We start from the raw sequence: 22,854 nt of genomic DNA on the forward strand, positions 1-22,854 counted from the left end.
CCCCCCCCTCCCCCGCCCGCCGGCCCGGCCCGCGCGGAGCCCCCGGAGCGGGGCCCGGAGCAGCGGGAAGGAGGCGGCGGCTGCCCCGGTAAGCGCCGAGCGCCGGCGGGCACAGCCCGACCCCTGCCCACCGGGGGGTCGCCCGCGCGGTCTCCGTCAGGGCCCTGTGTGCCGCGGTCCGGCCGCAGCGCCCCTCACGGCCGCCGGCAGCCCCCCGGGCCCCGGCTCCTCCTCATCATCGCCCCATCCCCCCCGTCCTCCCCGAGGGGCCGCGCTGTCACCCTGCGGCGGTGACACCGCCCCGCTCCCGCCTCGGGGGCCCCCCGCGCCTCAGGGGCCGCCCGCGGCATCCCCCGCCCGCCCCGCGCGCCCTCGCTGTCACCCATCTTGCGGCCGCGTCCCCGCGGGCGGGCTCAGCGCGGCCGCTCCGCCGGCCCCGGCTAGCGGGGAGGCGCGGGTTGGCCCGCGTTTGCATCCCGCCGTGAAATCCTTTGCTGTGCTGTGTCTGTGAGAGGGGTGGTGGGTGCGTGCGGGAGCTCCCTGAGGGGAAGGGCGCAGCGCCCGCGTTCAGCACCTTTGTAGCGGGGTTTTTGGTGCGGTTGGGAGCACCTTTGTGTGGGTTCTGGTCTCATGCTTGTCTGGAGCGCCGTTTTTTCTCTGCGTTTTTGTAGCTGGAAGATCCTACAAGCTGAGTTTTGTGCCTGCTGCCTCCCTTTCTGTGCCTCGCAGTATTCCATCTTGCAAGGCTTTCATGACCTGGTATTGCCAGGGATGGAGGGAGGCGGGTTCCTATAGCTGTGCCAAAATCACTCACCAGCCTGTACTGAGAGGTTCTGTGTCCTCAGAGACAAAACCAATGCAGTGCTGATGCTCAGCAAACTGCATCCTTCTCTCCGCAGCAGCACCTCACCGTCTGTGCTTGCAGAAAGTGTCTGTGCTAGGATCTGGAACACGGTTCTCTTGGAGCAGAAAATGTGTCATGTAAGTGGTTCCAGTGGGTGAAGAGCCATAGGTTTTGTCGAAGGGCATAGTCTGTGCAAGCTCTGCTCCCTGAAAGCAAACAGAAACCTTCTGGAGCTGCTTCCTGCTTCATTAATGGTATGGACTTTGGTTGCTGAAAGATAGGCAAACTAAAGCCAGTGGCTGCTTTTAACACTGTGGGTCACAGTATAGTGCTGCAGTAGGTCAGAATTATAGTTGCTTCTCCCTCTACAGCCAAGTTGATTGTTGTTAGGTAGTTACTAACAAAAATGAAAAGAGAGGGTCATTGTAAACAGTCTGAGATTAAAACTGAGCGGTTGAGATGGGTGTAGTCTCATATTTCTTGTAACACTGCCACTTCGTTTTCAGTTAATGGAAAAATCAGGTTCTAGGCTGGTAAACTATGTGAAGTAAGAAAAGAAAACTTGATTTTTCAGATGTTTTTGTGTTGCCGAAGACAGCATAACTTATTGAGTACAGTATGTAATTGGGAACAAAATGTCTCAAATCTTTTTAACTTATTTTTCCATTTCTGTCAAATACAGGGACATCTAGTTAAAAACTGCAGTCCACATTTTCCCAGTTACTTCATCCACTCAGTTTGAAGGGCTGTTTGTTGGCGTGCATTTTAGTGTGATCAGTGGTAAAGATCTGTCTTCTCTCTTTGGTTGTATGAGGGGCTGTTGTATTAAAATCTGACGACGGTGGAACATCACAGTGGGAAAACCTCTGTGCAGGGATTTCCAGTTGTCATGGACTGTACTTTCTGTCGTGTTTTGCAGCTTACCAGCTCTGCAGGATTCTCCTAGAGCAGTGTGATCTCTGCCAAAGGTGTTTTCTGCATTGGGCTTGAGGAAAGGCTTGAGTCAGGGTTTGCCTTAGTGGAGAGCTTGTCCATAGCAGCAAATCAAGGAAAACCTGAGGATTAGGCTGAGGTCTGGCACGTGATCAGTCACATCATTTTCATCATGGGCACTACTTAGGCCACCTGGTATTTTCCTGAGCCATACCTGGGCATCATTTAAAGGTGGCAAATGCCAGGTCTTCTCCAGAAGACATGGGACATGGCAAACCCTCTTTGGGTGGGGGAGAGGGGAAAGCAATTTTGGCTATACAGTACAACCCAAGCAGTGCAGGTTTGCCTCTGGGCTGGAGAACAGTCTCTGACCTGTGTTAGTTACTAGTGCAGGAGGCAGCCAGGGAGTTACAGAAGTTTCTGTCTCAGCACGTGTTTGAATAGATATTTTTATGCTGCAAAGATTTCATTGTACAGAACAGATGAGGTGATGTACAGTGAATGTTTTAGGTATGAATAAATATATACTTACAAATAACATCTTGAGTGCAAACAAACTTGTGCCATTTTTGCTTTACTGTTAGTATGGAAAATAAACTCTCAGAAGGTGGAGGCATGTGAGGGAACCCCCATAAGAGATCTTTCACTGATGAAATTCAGAAGTTCTTTTTTCCTTGCCTTGACCTTGTGACGTTGGAGCCTGTCTCTCCAACTAAGATCCATTTCTAGAAGTGTCTAATGCTGTTAATGGGACTGAATCACTGTTGCTCAGTGGGAAAAATAGCACAAGAAACGTTATGCTTGTACTTCCTGTCGTAAAAAATCACTCCATTTAGTCTTATTTTTAGTCTTTACACTGAAAAAGGGAGAAGAAGCGGGTGTTAGAAGCTGTTTTATGTACTTAATGGTCGCCTTACGTGACTCGTCACAAGGAACATATTACTTGTTTCTTTTGAGCTGATTCCAACTGGAATGATCAGAGAAGCCACCATTTGGAGCACTCAGCAGTAGTGCAGCTTGCAACTAATCATAGGATACTCTCTTTTAACATGTAAATAATTCATCAGTAGAGTTTCACACATACATGCATGATTTTCTTTGGGTAAGAGGACTTCACTGTGAAGGCACTACAGCTTTTGATCTTCATCCTTGTACCTGAATATCTTGGGATACTTCAGTTTTGCAAGGAACTGACGCTTTGTTGCAAATCAGTGGCAGAAGTAGTAGCTTCCCAAATTGCAGAAAAGTGGGATACAAGAAGAAATTTTGAAGTTAGGTCAAAGGAGACTTTTTGAAGGGGTTCAATCTCTAGGGTTTCAGTACCAAAAGACAAAAAAATTTAGAACTAGCAATTTGTTGCATATTAAAGGGCTGTACAGCCACTAAAGCAAAATTTCAACAGACTAGGTAACAAATTTTTACTGAGCATTTAACATTTAGTATTTAAATAGTATGAAAAAAACCCTAAGGTAGTATTGAAGTACTGGAACGATGTGTTCGATGACATCAGCCTGAAAGTATTTGTATTTTTCTGATGCTAAAAAGATTTCCCTGACTGTGGTGATTTGGCTGATGTAGGGTACATGTTCCACACAGGTACATGCAGTGAGTAATGATTTCCTGTGGGATATGCTTTTGGGGAGGTGGGTGGAAAGCATGACCAAGAGGCTGGTGTTCTTGCCACTCCTTGAAACTTTCTGAGTTCTTCTTAAGACATTTCTGTATATGTTCTTAATTAAAAGCACACAGTGGTTTTGGCAGATGGAGGCTTCTTGGAACTTTGGCTACAGAGTTCCCTTGCTGTGTGAGGGTTCACTGTTCATCACTAAAATGTTGGCTGTCCTTGTATTGACGAGTCTTAACTGACATGGACAGGTTTGTAACAATGATCTGTTAGTTTGACTTTCTCTCTTTAGCCATAGGGGTTTCTAAAATTTTGTATGATTTTTACTGAGTTACCAAGTAATACTGAGCTTAAAGTTTCTTTTATTTAGCAAGGTAAATGACACTGAGATTTGCTGATGGCTGTGCATTTAAAGTAGCATCTATTATGCAGTGAAATATCTTTCTATCTTTGTAAACAACAGTCTTGACTATTTCAATTTGCTTCTCCCTAAAAAGTAACTAGCACTGTAAATCTTTCTGATTATATACCTGTAAAAAAATTAGTATCTATCTAGAGAAAAAAATTCCAGTAAGCCTATAAGTTATGGACATTAGTGTTGTAGGTAAAGGATACTTGAAGGAAAAAAAGTACTTCAGTATAGACTTTTTTAATAGGAAGACTACCTTTTACTGGAGGGAAAACTATTCCAGGGTCTTCAGCCAAACATCAAAGGCTCACCAGGAAACCTGGAGATGTAGGAGCTTCTCAAAGAAATACTTTAAAAATGTTTCACAATGGAAGGTGCTAAAGAGTTAGTTAGACACTTGGCATTCCGTGGGGATATCAGCACATCAGCAGCCACATCAGTTAGGGATGCTGTACTGGGCTTTAGTGCTTTCCCAGGCTCCATCCCACGTAGAGTCCTGTATTGCTCCAACAACCAAACTGTCCAGGGTAACAGCAGCTCCATGAACTGGTTAGTTATTCACCCTTTTCTGGAAGGCTCAGAATAAAAATGTGGAAGACAGACAGTGTCTTACCCTTTTTCCTGGGGGAGAAAAAAAAAAATTGTCAGCAGGTGGGAACCTCTCCATCCTGTCCCAAGGACTTTCCCCTGTATGACTCAAGTGTATGTCCTTGGGCTTCCACACTGGGACAGGTAAAAGCTCCTCCCTTAGTGATACCAGGGTATTTAGGAACGATTTGCATGTGGCTCTGTCTCTTCTCTGTCTGCCAAGGCTGAAGGATTTTAAACTAAGTAATGAGTGTGCTGTTGACAGGCCTTGGAGGTGAGGAAAGGTGGGTCAGAGCATGGAATTCAAACCCATAGATAGCCAGTCTTCAAAACCCCTCAGCACCCTGTGGTATCATGTTTTGATTGCTTAAAAATAACACAGTTCACCTGTTGCTTCATACCAGGGAATAGTGTGGCTTGGGTGGGTAAGAGGTTCATTTAAAGCAGGGCTGTTGCTGAGTGTCCAATAGCCTGAAACCGAATTAAAATTTGGGGCTTCGCTGTCTCTGAAAGGATGAGACTTCCTTCTTGTTCCCAGTTCCCAGTCCCGCTGCTTCCTTTGCATAGTATCTAACAATTATCAGATGAGTCAGATCAGTGCTGATCTGACTGAAAGACCAACTCATCAGAAATGAGCTGTGATCTCTAGAACGGGAAGAAGGGAGAGGACCGAGGAAGGGGTGGAACTGCCTCTTTTGGTGGCAGGGTACAATTAAATTATTTTCATGACTAGCTTAAGCAATCCCCAGCAGGCACTTCCCTTCCCCAGCCTTAGCAAGACTGACTTGTGGAGGGGCCATTCCCATTCAGGCTGTTCTCTTGGTGCAGCTGGGACCAGGATGGTCCGTCCTTCTGGGGCTGGGAATCCCGGAGCCCTAAACACCTGAGGCCTGGGAAGGTCCTCAGGGGATGCATCTCTTTATGCTTCTCCTGTTCTCTGTTTTTGTTGCAATGCCTTCAAGAATGTTGCCAGACCAGGTTGGTGGTGGAGTGGACATAGTGAGCACCCAGTCACCTCCCAGCTCCAGAAATCCAGGCAGTAGAAAGTCCTCAAGTTGACAGTATGTTGGTCAACTGCTGGTAAGATTTGTCACTGTAACCATCCTATCAGGTATCAGGATTTGGGATGTTTGGATTTTGCATGAGCTGAAGATCTGATGGAGTGTTTTGGATGAACATGAGACCTCGTCAAAGTTATTGACTGATCTTACAGGTTTTACCTGTAATACCCGTGTGCTGGGAGCCACTGGTCTGGCTCCTGAAATGCCACATGGCACGGCCTTTGTGTCCCCCTCTCCACCATGGGAGCCAGGCTGCTGCCTGCCTTTCTTCTCCCTGGCAACTTGTTGCAGCGGAAGCCTTTGCTGCAGTTGTTGATATCAGAGTTCAGCTGACCACATTTTCAATGGAAAAAAAGGGGAAAGGTCACCACTGGTCACCTGCTCTAGGCAGCACTTTTGGGAACAGCTGTGCTCCAGGGAGTGCATTGCAATGAAGTGTTGTGTGCTGAGCAAAAGTCAGTTTGGGATGGAAGGAAGCTGCTGTGTTAGTCCTACACCTTTGCTTGTGCTCTTCTACCAAGTTCCATGGTCTTAAAATTGACGTGGCTGGTTTTGAAAGTACTTCCCTGCCAGTGCAAGGAGAAATGCCATGTGTGCAGTGGACTTTGGTTGAGGAATACAGTATATACTGAGGGTTATAGGACACTAAATACACCTTTGTAATTGGAGAGCTATTGATTTTTGTAACAACACTTGCTTGGAACATGCTTGGGGATTACAGTTAACAGCACTTCCAGTTAATGTGTTTAACTGACCAGGTATTGCCTTTTAGACTACTGGATTTTGTAGTTAAAGCTGGCCAGTCCTTTGGCTGGGAAGTTTAGTGTGTTAAGATGTCTTTTTTCCCCAGAGAAGCTACAGTGTCAGTGTAAGAGTTGGTTCTGTTTTAATGGAATGTTAACCTAAGGGTTTTACAGGCAAGGTTGACATTTCTGCTATGTTTATTTGAGCATGTAAAATCTGGCATAGAGGTGCAATTGCTCTCCAGGAAATAGGTATATATTGCCTCATCTGTTAGTGCATGGCTTAAAATTTGGATGCAAATGTGAAATTAAATGAAAGGAGTGAAAAATGACAGTGTAACCAAATTACCTGTGTTATCAACACCAATGAAACAAACCTATTTAATAGTGATGTGGATGGTATTCTGGTCTCCAGTGTGAGCAACCATAGTTACTGGGCATTCTACAGGTACTGAGCCTATGTAGAATAATTTTTAATCACCTTTATGATGGATACCAGGAAGGTATAGATTCACCTGGTCTATTCCTCCATTTTTCAGAACTGTATTTAAAAAAACCCAGTCTTCTGAAGGTGCAGTCATTATAGAAACTTGTGCTGAGACTGAGTTATGGACAGTGCTCCCCTTCCTTGTGGAACAGTTTCCCTGTGCTAGTTGATGAACAGTTGTTTTTTCTTTCCTTGGCAGTGGTTTGAAATAGCAGTTGTTTGAAGTAGGAGCTTGCAAACAAGACTACATAATTTAATTTTGTTATGAAAAGGCTTTCAGAGCACAGTTTGTGAATTTAGGGGTTCTTCTGTAAATGTTCCTGTCACTTGTCTGGAATGTTAAGTATTGCAACGGTCACACATTGCTCACAGCAGTTGCAGCTCTGAAGTTTTCTCCAAAGAAGGAGTAGAGAAATTTAGGTGTATAACAGCCAATTCTTTTCAAAGCTCTGGTCTCTCCTTCCTTCTGTTTAAAAGAGAAGTGGCAGTAGCAAATGTGGCTTGAAAACAGTGGATAGATAACGTAAGTTCAGTGCAGAATTCCTATTTGTGTAATTCCACAACTTGTAATGGGAAACTGTACAGGCTTTTTTGAATTTTTCAGGCAGAAAGTGAAAGGAAGGTCCTTCCTCTCTAAATAACAACCTGCAGCCCCCCCGTGCTGCCCCTAAACTGTGCTCCATGCACAGTGGTGTGTATAAATGTGTGTATGTTTTGTAGCAGACGCTGCCCACGCTGGCACAGGGATCCATCCCACCTGGTGCTCTGGGTCTGGCTGCAGCTGTGGGCAGATGCCTTAGGAAAAAACCCTAAACCAAAGCCTTCCCTCCCACCCTGACTTCTTTCCCACTGTGCAATTAGTTTTGGCTCAGGGGGGTTTCTGAGCCCTTTGTGCTCAGCTATTTAGCATCCAATGGGGAATTTCTCTACCTCCTTCATGTCCAGTCTCTCCCTCCCTTCGCACTTCACGCAGCCACAGCATTTTTTCAGTCTGCATTAAAAATACAGCTCACTTTTTTTTATTTTGAACCTGGCTCTAAGTTCATTTGTTGGTCCTTAGCTTTAGTATGGGAAGAGGTGATTAACAGCCACTCCCAGTCTGCCTCCTCGATGCCACTGCAGATTTGATAAGGTTCTGTCATATTCCCTGGGAGATGTCCCATGGGAGCCATTATATACCTTTGGTCCAGCAAGGGGCAATAATAAGATCATTTTCAGATCTATAAGAAAACTTCTTTTTTTGAGGTCAAGAGACCAGAACTGCACATACCAATTAAAGTGTGGGTAGATGGGCAAAAAATTGATTTGTGAGTGCGATATTTCTGTTTTATGGTTCATTGTCAGTTCATTTCTTTAATAATTCCTGTACTGATAGTTTAATGAAGCTGTGAATCAAAACACTGAAGTCTTGCTGAGCAATATTGAGAATGTTGAGAGCACGTTTATGTTTGAGCTGAGGTTGGTTTTCCCCAGCAGATAGATTGCTCTGTGTGTGCCTATATTTAGTTTTATTTGCTGTTTATATTGTCCAGTTAGTCTCATGAGGGGCTTCTGTGATTCTGTGCACTTTCCTGTTGTCTTTGATATCTTAAATTACCCGTTACCATCAACACCCTTTCAAGTCTATAAAACTGATGTCTTGATCTTAAGCACTAAAAGAAATGCATTGTTTGCTCTGGGCTTCTGGAATCCAGTGGTTAATATGTTATGTTTTTGGAATTATTGAGCAAGAGATATCATAGCAGAGTGTTTGTGCAGCTTCCAGGCTGAAAGTTTTATAACTGTAGAGAACTCTGTCCCTTATAATGTAGCTTGTTTCATATCACAGATATTAAATTTTTGGTGGCCATTCTGTCTTGCCAACAGAGACTCGGGAAAGTTCTGAATCTGTGTTTTACAGGGGGTTGAAGAGACTGTATTTTGTAATCTTTTCTTTACTTTTCTGCCTTTCGGGACTGTATAAGTGACCTAAAAACGTCATCCCCTAATTATTTGGGCAAGGTTGTCAGCCTGAATATATCAAAACCAAAGAATTTGTACAAATAGAGAGTGAAAGCGTAGTGACTCCATTGCTCTTAGATGTGAATGTTTCTATTTTCCTCTGTAATTCGGGTATTTGATTTTTCAGAAGTGCTCAGTATCCTTAAATTTAAGGGATCACTTGTTTCTATTTTTCTGGGTCTCTTAGAAGATAATTCTAAGATTATTTATAATTTTCTTATTTATGATTTTTGATAGGTAAAACTGCCTAATGCCTCTTGATATCTTGTATTTTCAACCAATGGCAAAAAACGCTTTTGGTGTTTAACCTTCTCTTGCCTTCCAGGGCATGGGAAACTATTTTATGTACCCTTGTAATTGAGCCTTACTTTTGTGACAGCAATATTAGCATAAACAAGTATATTAAATAATGGATGAGATTAAAATAATCACAGTAAGAGATCATACCCTCCCTGCCCTGCTCCAGCGCCCAGGGTTGTAAAGAGTAACGCTGAAAGCGCTGCACGTTGGCTGGGTGGATGTATCATATCAGTTTACAGTCACAAGCAGAGCTGTGCTATTGGGCAAAACACTTTCAAATTATTATTTATGCAGTTGTTTTTGCAGCTGGTATAAAGTGCAGGGCTGGTTTCCCATCCTGCACAGAGCAGGGAGAGCACCCTCCTGAGCGAGGTTCTCCTGGACTATGTGTGCTGTGGAAAGAGAGGCGGCTGGGAAAGGATACAGGTTAGAGGGGGTAGTTACATTTTAGCTTAGGAATGCAGTCTTTCTATCTGATATTTGGGGATTGTTTTGGCTTTTTTCCATTCTGATTAATTTTGTAATTGATGCTGTTGTGCTGGCATTAATCAAATGTTTCCCAGTAATGTCTCGTGGCTGTTGATAGATGAGTATTTTGTTTAGCAGTGTGATATGAGACCTCCAAAAATTACTCTTAACTGGCTCATGGAGTTACAACTGTGTCACTGAGACCTTTTAGTTAAGCTTCTTTTAATTCTTTTTGTTCTTGTACTTCTTTTACTTTGCTCTTTTTCTTCTGATTTTTTTTTTAAATTTTTGTTTTGTTTTGGATTTATTTTCCTTTTTTTTTGAGGTGAGAGGAAGTGTGTGTAAAGGGAAAGGAAGTCTTCAGTAATTCCTTCTTTCTCCCTAGGGCAAAACATAAACTACAGTTTTATATGCAGTATTTTCTTTTTAAAACAATAGTGAAATAATGTTTTAGTTCTCATTTGAATTGTTAGTACTGCGTGTTATTCTTCAGAAAACTTCCTTTGGCTAGAGAGCATTTTATTTCTTGTTTTAGAATTTATTGTTAGGCAGAGACAAGATTATTGTTGATTCCTAATACTGGGTCTTCCTAAGGACAGTGGTGTTGTTCTTCAGAAGCACAAAGGTGGTTTTTATCTGCCACACCTGCCTTTTGAGGAACTGGGTGAAGTAGGGATTTTTCCACTTCCAGTCCAACAATATTGATGTTTTCTCTTTTCAGTGCTGAAACCCCATCCTCTTTTTTTCCTTCTTGGAGAAGGCAGAAGGGCAGAAGTTGGCACAGGGAGGTCATAAATTCACTTTAGGAGTCTTAGTGAACAGCTGCTTTTAAAACCTGTAATGCTAATTAATGTCTTGTCATTATTTTAAGTTGTGTGACCCATTTGTATATTTTTCTGAGTATTTTAAACTATAATTACACATCTTGTTTCAGTAGGAAAGTAGCTACTAAAGCTTATTTTCTCTGGAATAAAAACAGGAACAGTGGTAGCTAACCCTGCTTGTCTTCTATGTATCTTTGAAATTTCTAGAAAGGTGTTTCTGCCTTTGAGTTTCAGTAAATCAAACCCAATGTTTTTCAGTGTCAAATGTATGGATATTTTAAAGTAATGCTGTGATGAAACGAAGATTATCCTTGGTTTACATTTCTGAGTTTCACTTGTTTACATCGCTGTGCTCTGCAGTGGCTGTTGAAGAGAACACTGTGGCATGTTTTCAGGAACACTTCTGAAAAAGCATTTTCAAGAAATGAATGTTATGGATGAGAAACATTTGAGTTCCCACAGCCTTGTCACTGCTGCCCCCTGTGATGCTTTGATAAGAGTGTAAACGGTTGGTGCTGTAAAAGCCAACGTTAGCCCACATTTCTTTTGGACTGGACGTCCCGTGGGTTCTGTTACTGTCTTACTGGCTGTAACCAGCAGATCCCAAAGGTGTTTAGTGTGTGTGCAGAGATCATCTGTGCTGTGTCTGGCCTGTTTTAAGGAGTGTCAGGCTTGGTGGACGTGCTCTGTAGGCTTGAGCAATGGGTGTTGCGATGGCCATTGCTGGGTGTCTCCGTGCCGGCTGGAGCCACTGCTCTGTGCACATTGCCAGGCTCTGCCCAAATGTCTCATGGTCATATCACTGCCAGTCCCCTGACCTTCCTTAGAGCACTGGTCTTCTCACTCTGAGAGCTGTCAAAAAACTATGGGTCTGATTTACTGGATTTATTCCAAGTGTGTAGTTTTTCTTTGGGGTAATTTTTTCAATGCACTCGGCGTCTCAACAAACTGCACTGCAAATGCATTTGAATATTTCTCAAGCATGCTGTGGGCAACTTTGTGTCTGTAGAACATCAAAATACCATTCAATAGTAATGAGACCAGTTTTACTAAACTTTATCGTCTTTGGTCTTCTCAGTTTTAGTTTTCAATTGAATAAGATCAAAAGCACAACTAAGTGTTTGACTCCTAAACATGAAAAGGGCAAGAAATGTAAGTGTAGCAACTTAGTCCTACCTGTAAACGTGAACATCTGCTTCTGGAATCTAGTAGGTGGTTGTACCACTTAATATGATGTGTGTACAGCAAACATATTGCCTTCATGGGGCTTTTCTGGTTTGGGTTTTGGTTTTCTTGGGAGTGTCTCATTTCAAATTATCTCTCAGTTATTTAATCTGTGAAGGCATTCTGATTACTAGTAGCCATATGGCAGGACCGGTGCATTTTTGACATTCTGATGATGAAACTGCAACAGCAAATGAAGTTTTCTGTCTCTGTTCACCCAGGCTTTCAGAGCTAAAGGGAAGCTGGAAGCTGTAAACAAATATTTTCAGTGTCTTAAAACGAAGCTTCCTGTTGCTTCTGTTAACAGTACTCAGGGATCTGAGGAGGCAAAACTCCTGGGGTTTTCCTGACTTTTGTCAAAGTCAGAATTGAGATATACTTGTATGCAGCTGAGGTGATGGGGAGGGAGGAGTGTGTGTAAGGGTATGTGTTCATTTTGTTGGCTGAATTAGTGCTTCTGATCGCTGTGGTGCTGTGTTGGATGTCTCATGCATGCAGTCACCAGTCTGCTTTTCGTGCCTTTGAAATGCTTCGGTTTTTAAGAGATGGAAACAACTAGATGTGTTTCATGTTTCTAATCAGCTGCAGGATACTGGGCTCAGATAAACCTGATCACTTATTTCCACCTGGAATTTGTAAGACTGAAAGGAGAGGGGAAGTTTCATCCTCTCAATCTTCCATCCTATGCCTTCTGACTCAGGGGAGATGAAGCAAACAGCTGCCAGTTTACTCTCTTGCAAGAGGGAAGGAGATCCTGAAGTGTCTGGTCTTGCTGGTAGTCAGTGCTTCACATTATGGCTGTTCTGCTAGTCTGCTCTTTCTTAGGTCGTCTTCCAGAATTAGCAGTAGTTGTGAAAACTGCAGTGTTTGGGTCTGCTGCAGCTACTCCTGGTTTGGGTAAAGTCAGCTTTGTTTTCTGGACTTTCCCCTGTGTGCTCCTGGGTGGAATGACAGTACTGACAGTTCCCTGCCATTGGATAAAACATGAAAGGAAGGCAAAGCTGCAGGAGTGTCCTGCCTGCAGGCTGTGGAACCCCAGTGGGGCTACTTCTGGTTTCTACTCAGGGATAATGCTTGTAATCACATGTAACATTTCCTTGTGTTTATTTATGTGATTTTTCATAATAAATTGTTTTAGGGAATCTGAATTTTTCAACTTTTTTTTATTTTTATGGAAAACTTTTTTATATTTTTATAGCCTCTGAGACTGCTGCTATTCTCTCAGTACTGTAGTTACCAAGCTGGTGGTAATCTTTTGTCAGATCCAGTGTTGTTGGTAGTCAGGCCTGAATCCTCCCACGGTGTTTTCCTTCCCGCAGTCAGAAATACAGAACATTGCTCCCTAATAAGCCTCTTTCTCTGGCTAATGAGTGAACTCTGCAACATGGGTCACTTATAAAATATCCTCGGTTCAATGCCATCTGTGGAACGAGAACTAAAATAAAAAAATAATTATAATTTGGAGTGGAGCTGTAGGAAGTGCTTAGTCTTTGGTAAAAGTTCCTTTTAAAAAAAGGCCAAAACCATTGGTCAGTCATGCATTCTGTTTGGCTCTAATTTGTAGTCTTTGCTGCTCTTCTGGACTTCTGGTCTTAAATAGAGCATTATAGAGCAAAAAAAAAAAGACATGGCTTTTCATCTGTATTTTGTATTTAAAATGTCTTTCTTTCTGCTTGTAGATTTGTTTGTAAATGCATCATAAACAGACAGCCCAGAATGAAGAAAGCAAGCAGGAGTGTTGGCTCAGTGCCCAAAGTGCCTGGAGTAAATAAAACTCAAACAACTGAAAAAGCCAAACCAGAAAACGGCTCCTCAGTGTCTGCAGTAACAAAACTCTCCAAAACTGGGACATCGGCGTCTCTTTTGAAGGTAACAACCCGTCGAACGTTCTGATTATTTATATTTTTTTTGCAATAAAACTTTAAAAAGGGTAGAATTTCAAGGCACGTCTTTAGTGAAGTTTAGACTAGAGGCTTCTTACAGGGGCAGCTGAAGGGAATCTGGATAGTTAGACAGCACTGGGCAGGGTGATAGGATCTTGTGTGTCATCCCTGCTGTATTTTGGACACTGCAACGTGAGATGTGCTGGAGAGCAATATTCTGTGCAGAACTTGGCTGTTCTGCAGAAGGGGCAGAGTGGAAATTGGGTTCTGATGGATGTTATTAATAGTGTCGTGTTATGCTTGAAGGGTGTGTCAGTGACTAATGGGATTTGATAAGAGTCATTTACTAATTCTGAAAGAAGAACTAAGGGGGTATCTAACATGAGAACCTTTTGGTATCAGCGATCCCTGTCAGGTCAGTGCAGCTGAATTCTTCGGGCTGTTCTGGCCTTTGCTTTGTGCAAAGGACTGCTTGAGCTGAATTTTCACAAGTTGGTTCTTGCTCCCAGAACAAGTTCAAAGGTAGAGGTTTCCTCATGTATTAGCAAAACAGGGCAGCAGATGCAGGAGCATCTGGTTTTCAATAAACCAGAAGAATCAGACGTACTGGGGTGTGCTGGTGTGGAGCGTTCACCTGGGAGCAACCACATCTGGGCTGGCTGGCTGCTGTGAGCCTGCCTGGTCTGGCTCCTTTTCCTGGTGTGGAGACATGGCTGGATCCAGCCCCTTTTCCTCTCTGCAGCCCAGAGTGCAGTGCTGTGCTGTGCTGTGCTGCTGCTCTCCTGGGGCAAAAGAGCAGGACAGGGAACAGGGCTGGTGTCTGTGACTGGGACCTGACCCACCATCACTGACACACAGGAAAGCCATTTAAAGAACTGGCAAATAAGGACCTAAAATTAAAGAAATGGTGTCTCTGTAATAGCTCTGCAGGAGTGCTGAAGTCAGAAGGTGTCTTCCCTTTCTCTTCTTCTTTTCTTTTACGGAAGAATAATTAATACTTTTGCTGATGAACTGGCAAGCCAGGTTTCAGCGAGGTTTTCTCCCAGTGCCCCTCCTTTCTTCCATCACTCCATCACATATCTTGCAGCTTTCTTAACTTTAAATAATCTTTTGATGCTTGTTGACACTACTTCCTTTATATTTTTGGAAACTTCTCACAGAATATGGAAACAAAAGTCCTTTGTAGTTTACTTATCAAGTTTCTTATGTCATACCTCTCAGGGAGATAAAGGAGGGGGATGATCTAACACTAAACATATTTGACCCAGTATGCTTTCACAATTTCACTTATATTAGTAACACTTCTGGCTGTGTTTGGGTGTGGGATTAGAATTTGACAACTGTATGTTTGAGGCACAATGAAAATTTTTCTCTTAATTACTAAGACTTATCTCAGGTTTATGTTACAGCCAGGCTTACTCACACAGTTGGATGCCTTTTACTTGTTAGGCTGCTGTTGTGCCAACTGTGTGACTTCATACTAATGATGAATGTTATCTTTTTTGAGTGTTCCATACTCATATAACTGAGTTAGTTGTTTGTGGTGGTTTTTTCTTTAGTTTACTGGTACTGACAAATCACATTTATGATTACTGACTTGAAAGAAGTATCAATAAAAGCCGTATTATTTTTCAAGTAATTTTTTGTATAGTTTTTATTTGATATTATTGATGAAATATTTAGCACATTGTTTTCCTCATTGTGGTTGTAGGATATTCTCTTAGAGTTGATGAACTGGTGTGTGTTCTGAATTTCACTTCATATTCCTTGACCAAAAAACAAGCTGGCATTAAATAACTTTAATTGCAACAGCTTACTGATTTATGCAGTCCTTTGAGTTGGATATTGAATGAAAGGCCACTGTTAAGGAGTAGAAATACTCACTTGTAGTACAGTAACAATCTTAATTCCATTAGTAATAATGTTGCAAAATTGAAAATGATTTTGTAATTATAGTATCCCCTTCATGATACAACCATGATCGAGTGTTCAGCTTTGGGTGGGCTTCTTTCAGTGCTCATTGTTCCCCAGATTTGGCCTTTTCTGTGGAGTTGTCCAAGTGTATGGACAATGGAAGCACAGGAAGAAACTGTGAGTCCCACCCTTGTGTGGGGCTGAGCCTGGACCAGGGGCTGTTGTCCGGCTGCTTCCGAGTGCCCTCGGTCGGTTCCTTCTCTGTAGCTTTTTGTCTCCACTTTACCCAGGAGTTGTGCAGATGTTCAGCACCCCCCCCCACGTTATTTCTGTGGGATGTTAACTGCCAGCCACCTCTAGTTTTTAATCCCTCAAAAAGTACTCTACAAATAACATTCTTATTTTTAAGTTCATTATATTTTGACTTCTTTGGCTAATGAGCTTGTGATCCTGCTCACACTCCCAACTGTAATTAGAAAGCAGCTGTACTTCAGAAGAATTGCAAAATCCAATGTCCCTGAAAAGCCAGGGCTTGGAGACCAGTATTTGAATATTAAAAATTAGAATATGTTTTCAGTATTCATGTGTCTAGGCTTCTATTCTGTTTGCAAAATGCAGTGACTTAATTACAGATTGTTGTGAAGTTAGATGTTTGAAAAACTCAAATGCAGCAACAGCAATCATCAAAGAAAATCCTAGGTTGGAATAATTATATATATAAAGGGATTTGAATGAGATGCAGTAAATAGGATATACATGTTGAGAAACAGAGACAAAGTGAATTGTAGAGGTGATTATTCAAGTTTCGTTGCACTGCAAGTTGTGAGGGGGAAAACAGAATATGAATTGTATAATTATAAAGTGGGGTTTTATGTAGAAAATCAAAATAGGTCTGGACGAGTATTTCTAATTATGATATTTTCTAATTTTTCATATTTTATTGTAGGAGTTTTAATGCTAAACAGGATGGCACAGTTTTCAGTAAATGGGAAGAAGCTGTTTAATAAACATACAGCATTAATTTTGCTTCAACTGAAAAGATAGGCTACAAAAATGCTTTGATTTTAAAAGTCAGGAACAGTTGCTATTGTGGAGCATTAAGAAGAGAGCTGCTGGTTTGTAATTTTTCCAAAGCTCTGCTAAATAGTTTTCTTTGCCAAGAGTATAGTGTTACAGCTTTGAGAAAGTGTTTACTAATTGGCTGCAGAGGAGGCAGTGCCTTCCAACCTAGACCAGAAATAGTTTATGGGTAAGTCAGAAAAAGAATGGCTGTCTTAAATTCCTTTGTTCAGCAAGGACTGGAGATGACTAATGTCTGAAAGTGTGTATTTTACGTAGTTTTTTTCTTTTCCTTCAAGCTGAGTCACATCTTGACCTATTTGGCTTGATAACATGTACTTGTACTATAAGTGTCTAAAAGCCTAATCTAATTTCCCCACCCTTTCAACAGGGTAGAAATGCTGACAGTTAATGGTCCATTTGAACTATCACGTTGGCAGATTCAGCAGCAAAACAGAAAATCACTGTTCTGTGCCTTTTTGTGATGCCTTGGTTTAGGTGACAGTTGCAGCACAAGGTTGTTTCCCTCCCCCTCTGCCCCATGCCCACAAAATTAGCTTAGATTAGATATAAAATCTGATTCAGCCACAGGCTGATGGGGATTGTTGTACACGAGTGGTTTGTGCTCAGCCCACCCTCCCCACAGGAACAGGGTGGGCTTGGGGGGGTTTTGTAGCCCTCCAACATTTTCATTTCCTATTGGTACTTCCATTGCCTCTGCTGTTTGCATGGCTGGGACATGGCAGATCGAGGAGCTGGTCTGGCTCCTGGGAGGAAGGAGCCCTTTGGAAAGCCTTGTTTGCTCAGCACAACGTGTGAGCACATGGAGAGCAGCAGGATAGAACAACAGTGGCTTTTTCATAGCAGAAAACAAGCTTAAATGCACATCATATCCTCAGAGTAATGTGTTTTCTTCCAACCTTTTATAAACCTTTTTAGAAGGTTATACCATTTCAAGATTCAATAAAAACATTCTCGTCCTAGAAGATTTTTACCCTGACAAGTATGTTTCTATCTGTAAATTTTCTGTATTTCTGTCAACTGCATGCAGAGCAAATATGTTCTCTTCCTGAGCTCCCTTTTGTTTTGCAGCTACTCTTCTTTGTAAATGGCACAGATCCCATCCATGCCCTTTCCACAATGTTGTGATGAGTGTTCCTAAATGTTCTGAAATTTGCACTTGCAAAAAGAGACTAGAACAGAGTGACATGCAACTTCTTTTTTTAATTAACCAAATGTACCTTCATTCTTAATGAATAGAATTGTAATGTCTGGCATATAGTTTTTAGCATGAATATCTGTGGGAGCTGGAAGTTATAAACCTGCAGAATTTGAAAGTCATGATGTGAAGCAACTGGTTAATTCCTAAGCACTAAATTTTAGGTGAGATGGTGGATGAGAGTTCAGATATGTTATGCAGCTGCATAATACAGTTACTCAAGGAATGCTACTAACACAGCTGTTTTCTTTTAATTTTCTTGCCCATATAACAGGAAAAATGTTGAGGATATTTTGATTGTTTCACCATGTGAAAAACTGCATTTTAAAGAGTGTAACGGCTGCCAATTAATGCTCAAGAGCTTAGTATTTTTAGAGTTGCTTCATTGTGAAAGATATATTCTCTATTTGGGAGTCTGGTTGTTGAGAATCCTGTGCTCACTGCTCTGTCACATTCCAGGCAGCTTTTGTGGCTCACAGTAGTTTCAGTAATGATTCTGTAAGGTGAGATAAAAAGTCCATTAAACAAATATCTCATCTCTGAGAGTGTCTAGTAAAGAGCATGAGAACAAGGCAAGGATATGTGGTGAAGAGTGGCTTTTCTCCTGCCTCTGAATACTATCCTAATTTCTAGCAATTTGTCGCATAGTATTTTGAGCTAGAAAGGGTATTTTGCTAATTTTGGGTTGATTTTTCTTGTTCTTTGGTTTGATCTTTTTGTTGTGAACTTATCCACCAGAAAACATTTCACCATATTCTACTGGAGGACATTATACTAATTTCCTAGTATTTGATGGTTTAATTATCTAAGAATTGCCTTCATTTTTATGCAACAGCAAACTTTCAGTCAAAATTGAGAAGCTTTACACTATGTTATGTTACTGTGCTTTAATTCTTTTTCTTCTCCTTGTTATTAAGAATTAAGAATTTTGTCTGAGAGAAGGCTCTGTTTCTATGGTCACTCATATGTGCAGTTATACTTTTCAACATTCTTGCCCAGACACATGACTAGTCAAATATGTACTTTTTAAGCTGATGGAATCTTTAACAGGAGAACTGTTGGCTATGCAGACTTCTCAGTCAGCTGCCTTAAAGCTGCTTCTTCCCTTTCTTTCAGACTAAGAGTAACGATGACCTCTTAGCGGGGATGGCTGGTGGTGGTGGAGTGACAATGACCAACGGTGTCAAGGCCAAGAAGAACACTTGTGTATCAACAGCATCTTCAGCTCCAGGGACAGCCATGAACAGTCTGGAAAATAAACCCAAAACTATTGCAGGTAAATGGACATGTGGATCCTTAAAGATGGTGGTTGGGTGGCTTTTTATTTTCATATTATGTATCGAGGATGCAGGCTGCCTAATGAAGTGGTCAGTAATGCCATGGTCAAATCACACACCTTCTGTGCTCTTTTCCTATTTTTAATAATGTAATTGCTTTTCTGGAGGGTGTTTCTTTTAATTTTTCAGAACTGATTATGCAACTACTATATAAAACTAGATAATATAATTCATTTAGAGAATCACAGATTTGTCTGAAAATAATCCATGACATAAACACTAAATCTTTAAGATCACTTGTTACAGTGAACATTTTGGACATTTGGTATTGCTTTGTAGAAATAAAGTAAGAGAGCTTTCAGAAATGGGTCAGAAAAGTGAAATCATTTAGTGTGTTATCAGTATGGATGGAAATATGTCTTGCCTTCTGTTGCTCTGTTTTGGATTCAGAAATGCTGAATTCAGTAAAGCTGTAAAGCATCTGGACATAAAGTAGTAATGGTCTGTCTTCATCTTTATGCAATGAGGAAATACAAAAAAACTTAACTTTCATTTTGGGGAATCATAACACGCAATTCATCACTTAAAAGCTTTCATTCAGATCTAGTGAAAAGAGAGACAATTTGAACTCATAGGAAAAGCACTGCTGCAGTTTTTGCACAATTTATCAGAAGCTTTTGAAGACCGAAAAAAGAAACTTAAAGATATTAAACTTCAAGGTCTAACTCATTTTCAGTTAAAATCTAACTGTGCTGGTTCATGCTGAATGCTGTGTACATGTTTACTGTAGATGTGTTCTGTGAAATGTATTTACTACTGAGATTCCAAAAACGAACCACTGTATTGCTGGTAGAAAACACACAGTGTTCTATGACAGGTACTGTGTTTTGAATTCATGTTCCTCACTTTCAAAACACGTACAGGTTCCAGTTCCACAGCTAAGCGCAGCACCTCGTCTGGGAATAAAGAGTCCAGCTCTTCCAGAGAGAGAATCCGCGATCGTTCCCGTTTGAGCCAGAGCAAAAAACTGCCTTTGGCGGGACAGGGCGCCAACGACACGGTCCTGGCCAAGCGCTCCCGCAGCCGCACCAACCCCGAGTCGGACATTCGCATGAGCAAGTCCAAGTCAGACAATCAAATCAGCGACAAAGCTGCGTTGGAAGCGAAGGTGAACGATCTCCTGACGTTGGCGAAGACTAAAGATGTGGAAATCTTGCACCTGAGAAATGAGCTGAGGGATATGCGGGCTCAGCTGGGACTCAACGAAGATCAGCTTGAAGGTGACGAAAAATCGGAAGAAAAAGAGGCCATTGTTGTCCATCAGCCGACTGATGTAGAGTCTACATTGCTGCAGTTACAGGAACAAAACACTGCCATCCGAGAAGAGCTCAACCAGCTGAAGAATGAGAATCGAATGTTAAAAGACAGACTGAATGCACTGGGCTTTTCTTTGGAGCAAAGGCTGGACAACTCTGAGAAACTGTTTGGCTATCAGTCTTTGAGTCCAGAGATTACAGCTGGCAACCACAGCGATGGTGGTGGCACTCTGACATCTTCAGTGGAAGGTTCTGCTCCTGGGTCAATGGAAGACTTGTTAAGTCAGGATGAAAACACTCTGATGGACAACCAACACAGTAATTCCATGGATAATTTAGACAGCGAGTGCAGTGAAGTTTATCAGCCACTGACATCAAGTGATGATGCTTTAGATGCTCCATCATCTTCAGAGTCTGAAGGAGTACCAAGTATAGAAAGATCTAGGAAGGGAAGCAGTGGCAATGCAAGTGAAGTGTCCGTAGCTTGTCTCACGGAGCGGATACATCAGATGGAAGAGAACCAACACAGTACGGCTGAAGAGCTCCAAGCCACACTTCAAGAGCTTGCAGATTTGCAACAAATAACACAAGAACTGAACAGTGAGAATGAAAGACTTGGAGAGGAAAAAGTAATCCTTATGGAATCTTTGTGCCAGCAGAGTGACAAGTTAGAACACTTCAGCCGTCAGATCGAGTATTTCCGGTCCCTTTTAGACGAGCACCACATCTCGTACGTGATCGATGAGGACATGAAAAGCGGTCGCTACATGGAGCTGGAGCAACGTTACATGGACCTGGCAGAGAACGCCCGGTTCGAGCGAGAGCAGCTGCTGGGTGTCCAGCAGCACTTGAGCAACACTTTGAAGATGGCAGAACAAGACAATAAGGAGGCCCAAGAGATGATAGGGGCGCTAAAGGAACGAAATCACCACATGGAACGGATTATTGAGTCAGAGCAGAAGAGCAAAACAGCGCTGGCGTCTACCTTGGAGGAGTACAAAACCACAGTGGCCAGTGACCAGATCGAGATGAACAGGCTGAAGGCTCAGTTAGAGCACGAAAAGCAGAAAGTGGCCGAGTTGTATTCAATACACAACTCTGGAGATAAATCAGACATACAGGATCTGCTGGAGAGTGTCAGGCTGGATAAAGAAAAAGCAGAGAGCTTGGCCAGTGGTCTGCAGGAGGAGCTGGCACACACCCGCAACGACGCCAATCGACTGCAGGACGCCATTGCTAAGGTAGTGTTCAAAACACTGTTGAGTCCTAACATCCCATGTACAACATGGATTATTATTGGCCACTGTAGCTCTTTGAGAAGTAAAGCATTAATTATGAGGTTAACTGGGTTGCAGTAGCGTTAGGACTGATTACTTTCAACTTCTGTCGTGAAAATGATGGCGGCTTTTAAAAAATTTTATATGGATAGATTGGGCTACAGGGTAACTGTTGTGTTACTTTTTAAAAACAGGATGGCCAAACTTAAACAGTATTTAAGATACTGTGCTAACTTAGTGCTTAAATTGCATGCCTTCTGCAAGGGTTTAAAGGAATTAGTGCCAGACTGGTGGGAGAGGGATGTCCCTGAGAAAGGACTGGGAATCAAAGTTTGAAGTGATAACCCAACTGTTGATGACTTGAAGGACCTTTCGCAGGTACTGAGAGAATATTTTGAAGCTTCAGCATATTCAAGTTGGTTCAGTTAATTGAGAATAAACTAATGATAAATAAAACAGAAAAGTGTCTTCTTTCTCAAGAAAATAATTTTGAGGTAGACAGAGATTTTACTTAATTTAATTTAATTTCCTGAATACATATTTTAGTTTTAAATTAAAAAAATAAATCAAAACATATTGATAAGCTTTCAAGCAATTATTATTAGATATGGCAAATACATGGAGGTTTTTTACTAATGATCCATCCTGGAGCAGCTTATGTACTGAATGGGTTTTGGATTGAAATGCATATTTCTAGTTCTAGACCAGCTGTTCTGACTCAAATATAACTAGTTTATGCAGTAGGCATGTCTAGTAAAAGCTATAATTTAATATAAACCCAAGAATCATAACATTCATTTAATAATGTAAAGTATGCATTTAAAGGTATATCTTCCTGATGAGACAATTTATGCCAATTAGTGTCTGAACTGTGTATTAGCTGCAAAACAACATGCTAGTCATGATCACGAGCCAGTCAGAATCAACCTTAACTTGGGATGAAGACATAATAAAATAATTTTAATAATTAAAGTTGGAGAGTGCTATTAAAATAAAAACCACTGAAACAGGTGATTTAAAAGCAGGGAATTTTGTCTATTAAACTTGGTGCCTGCCTGTGCTGACCCACCTAAGCCACGACCTAATTTCTCTTTGTTTTTCTGACACCCTGTTTTTGCTGTTAGGTTAATGTTCCTGTGCCTCTGATCCCAGCTTTTTACTTATGTTACAGTTTTATGAGGCAGGATAAAATAGCCTCTCCCCCTGCTCCTGAAAGAGAGAAGGCAACTGCCTCTTCCCTTCTCTTTTTTTTTTTTTAATTTCAGTTCACATAGTTTGTAATGCTGAGAATGCTTCACCTCACTAACACATCTCACACACAAATGTGAAACCTGCTGCAGGTCCAGCCAGCACTAAACTTGATGCACAGAAGAGAGCAGGCTTTTTCTTTTTTGGCAAGAGAA

The 22,854-nt window shown here is 41.8% G+C and overlaps 1 protein-coding gene across 2 annotated transcripts in view; it reads left to right on the forward strand.

The window, feature by feature from the left end:
- The first annotated feature begins 21 nt into the window (after positions 1-21).
- The window catches only part of SPECC1L (sperm antigen with calponin homology and coiled-coil domains 1 like), a 66,064-nt gene continuing 43,231 nt past the window's right edge, over positions 22-22,854 (forward strand). Inside the window, exons 1-4 of one of the 2 annotated variants that reach the window (XM_027661541.1) lie at positions 22-88; positions 13,186-13,375; positions 18,698-18,857; positions 19,782-21,415. In XM_027661541.1, coding sequence (XP_027517342.1) covers positions 13,223-13,375; positions 18,698-18,857; positions 19,782-21,415 — 1,947 coding nt within the window. In that variant the 5' untranslated portion in view covers positions 22-88; positions 13,186-13,222. Of the gene's footprint in view, positions 89-962; positions 982-13,185; positions 13,376-18,697; positions 18,858-19,781; positions 21,416-22,854 lie in introns of those variants that run through there. The other variant, XM_027661542.1, reaches the window with a different exon arrangement.

The sequence above is a fragment of the Corapipo altera genome, unplaced genomic scaffold, assembly GCF_003945725.1.
Source record: "Corapipo altera isolate COAL_440 unplaced genomic scaffold, ASM394572v1 150, whole genome shotgun sequence".
Taxonomy (NCBI): Eukaryota; Metazoa; Chordata; class Aves; order Passeriformes; family Pipridae; genus Corapipo; species Corapipo altera.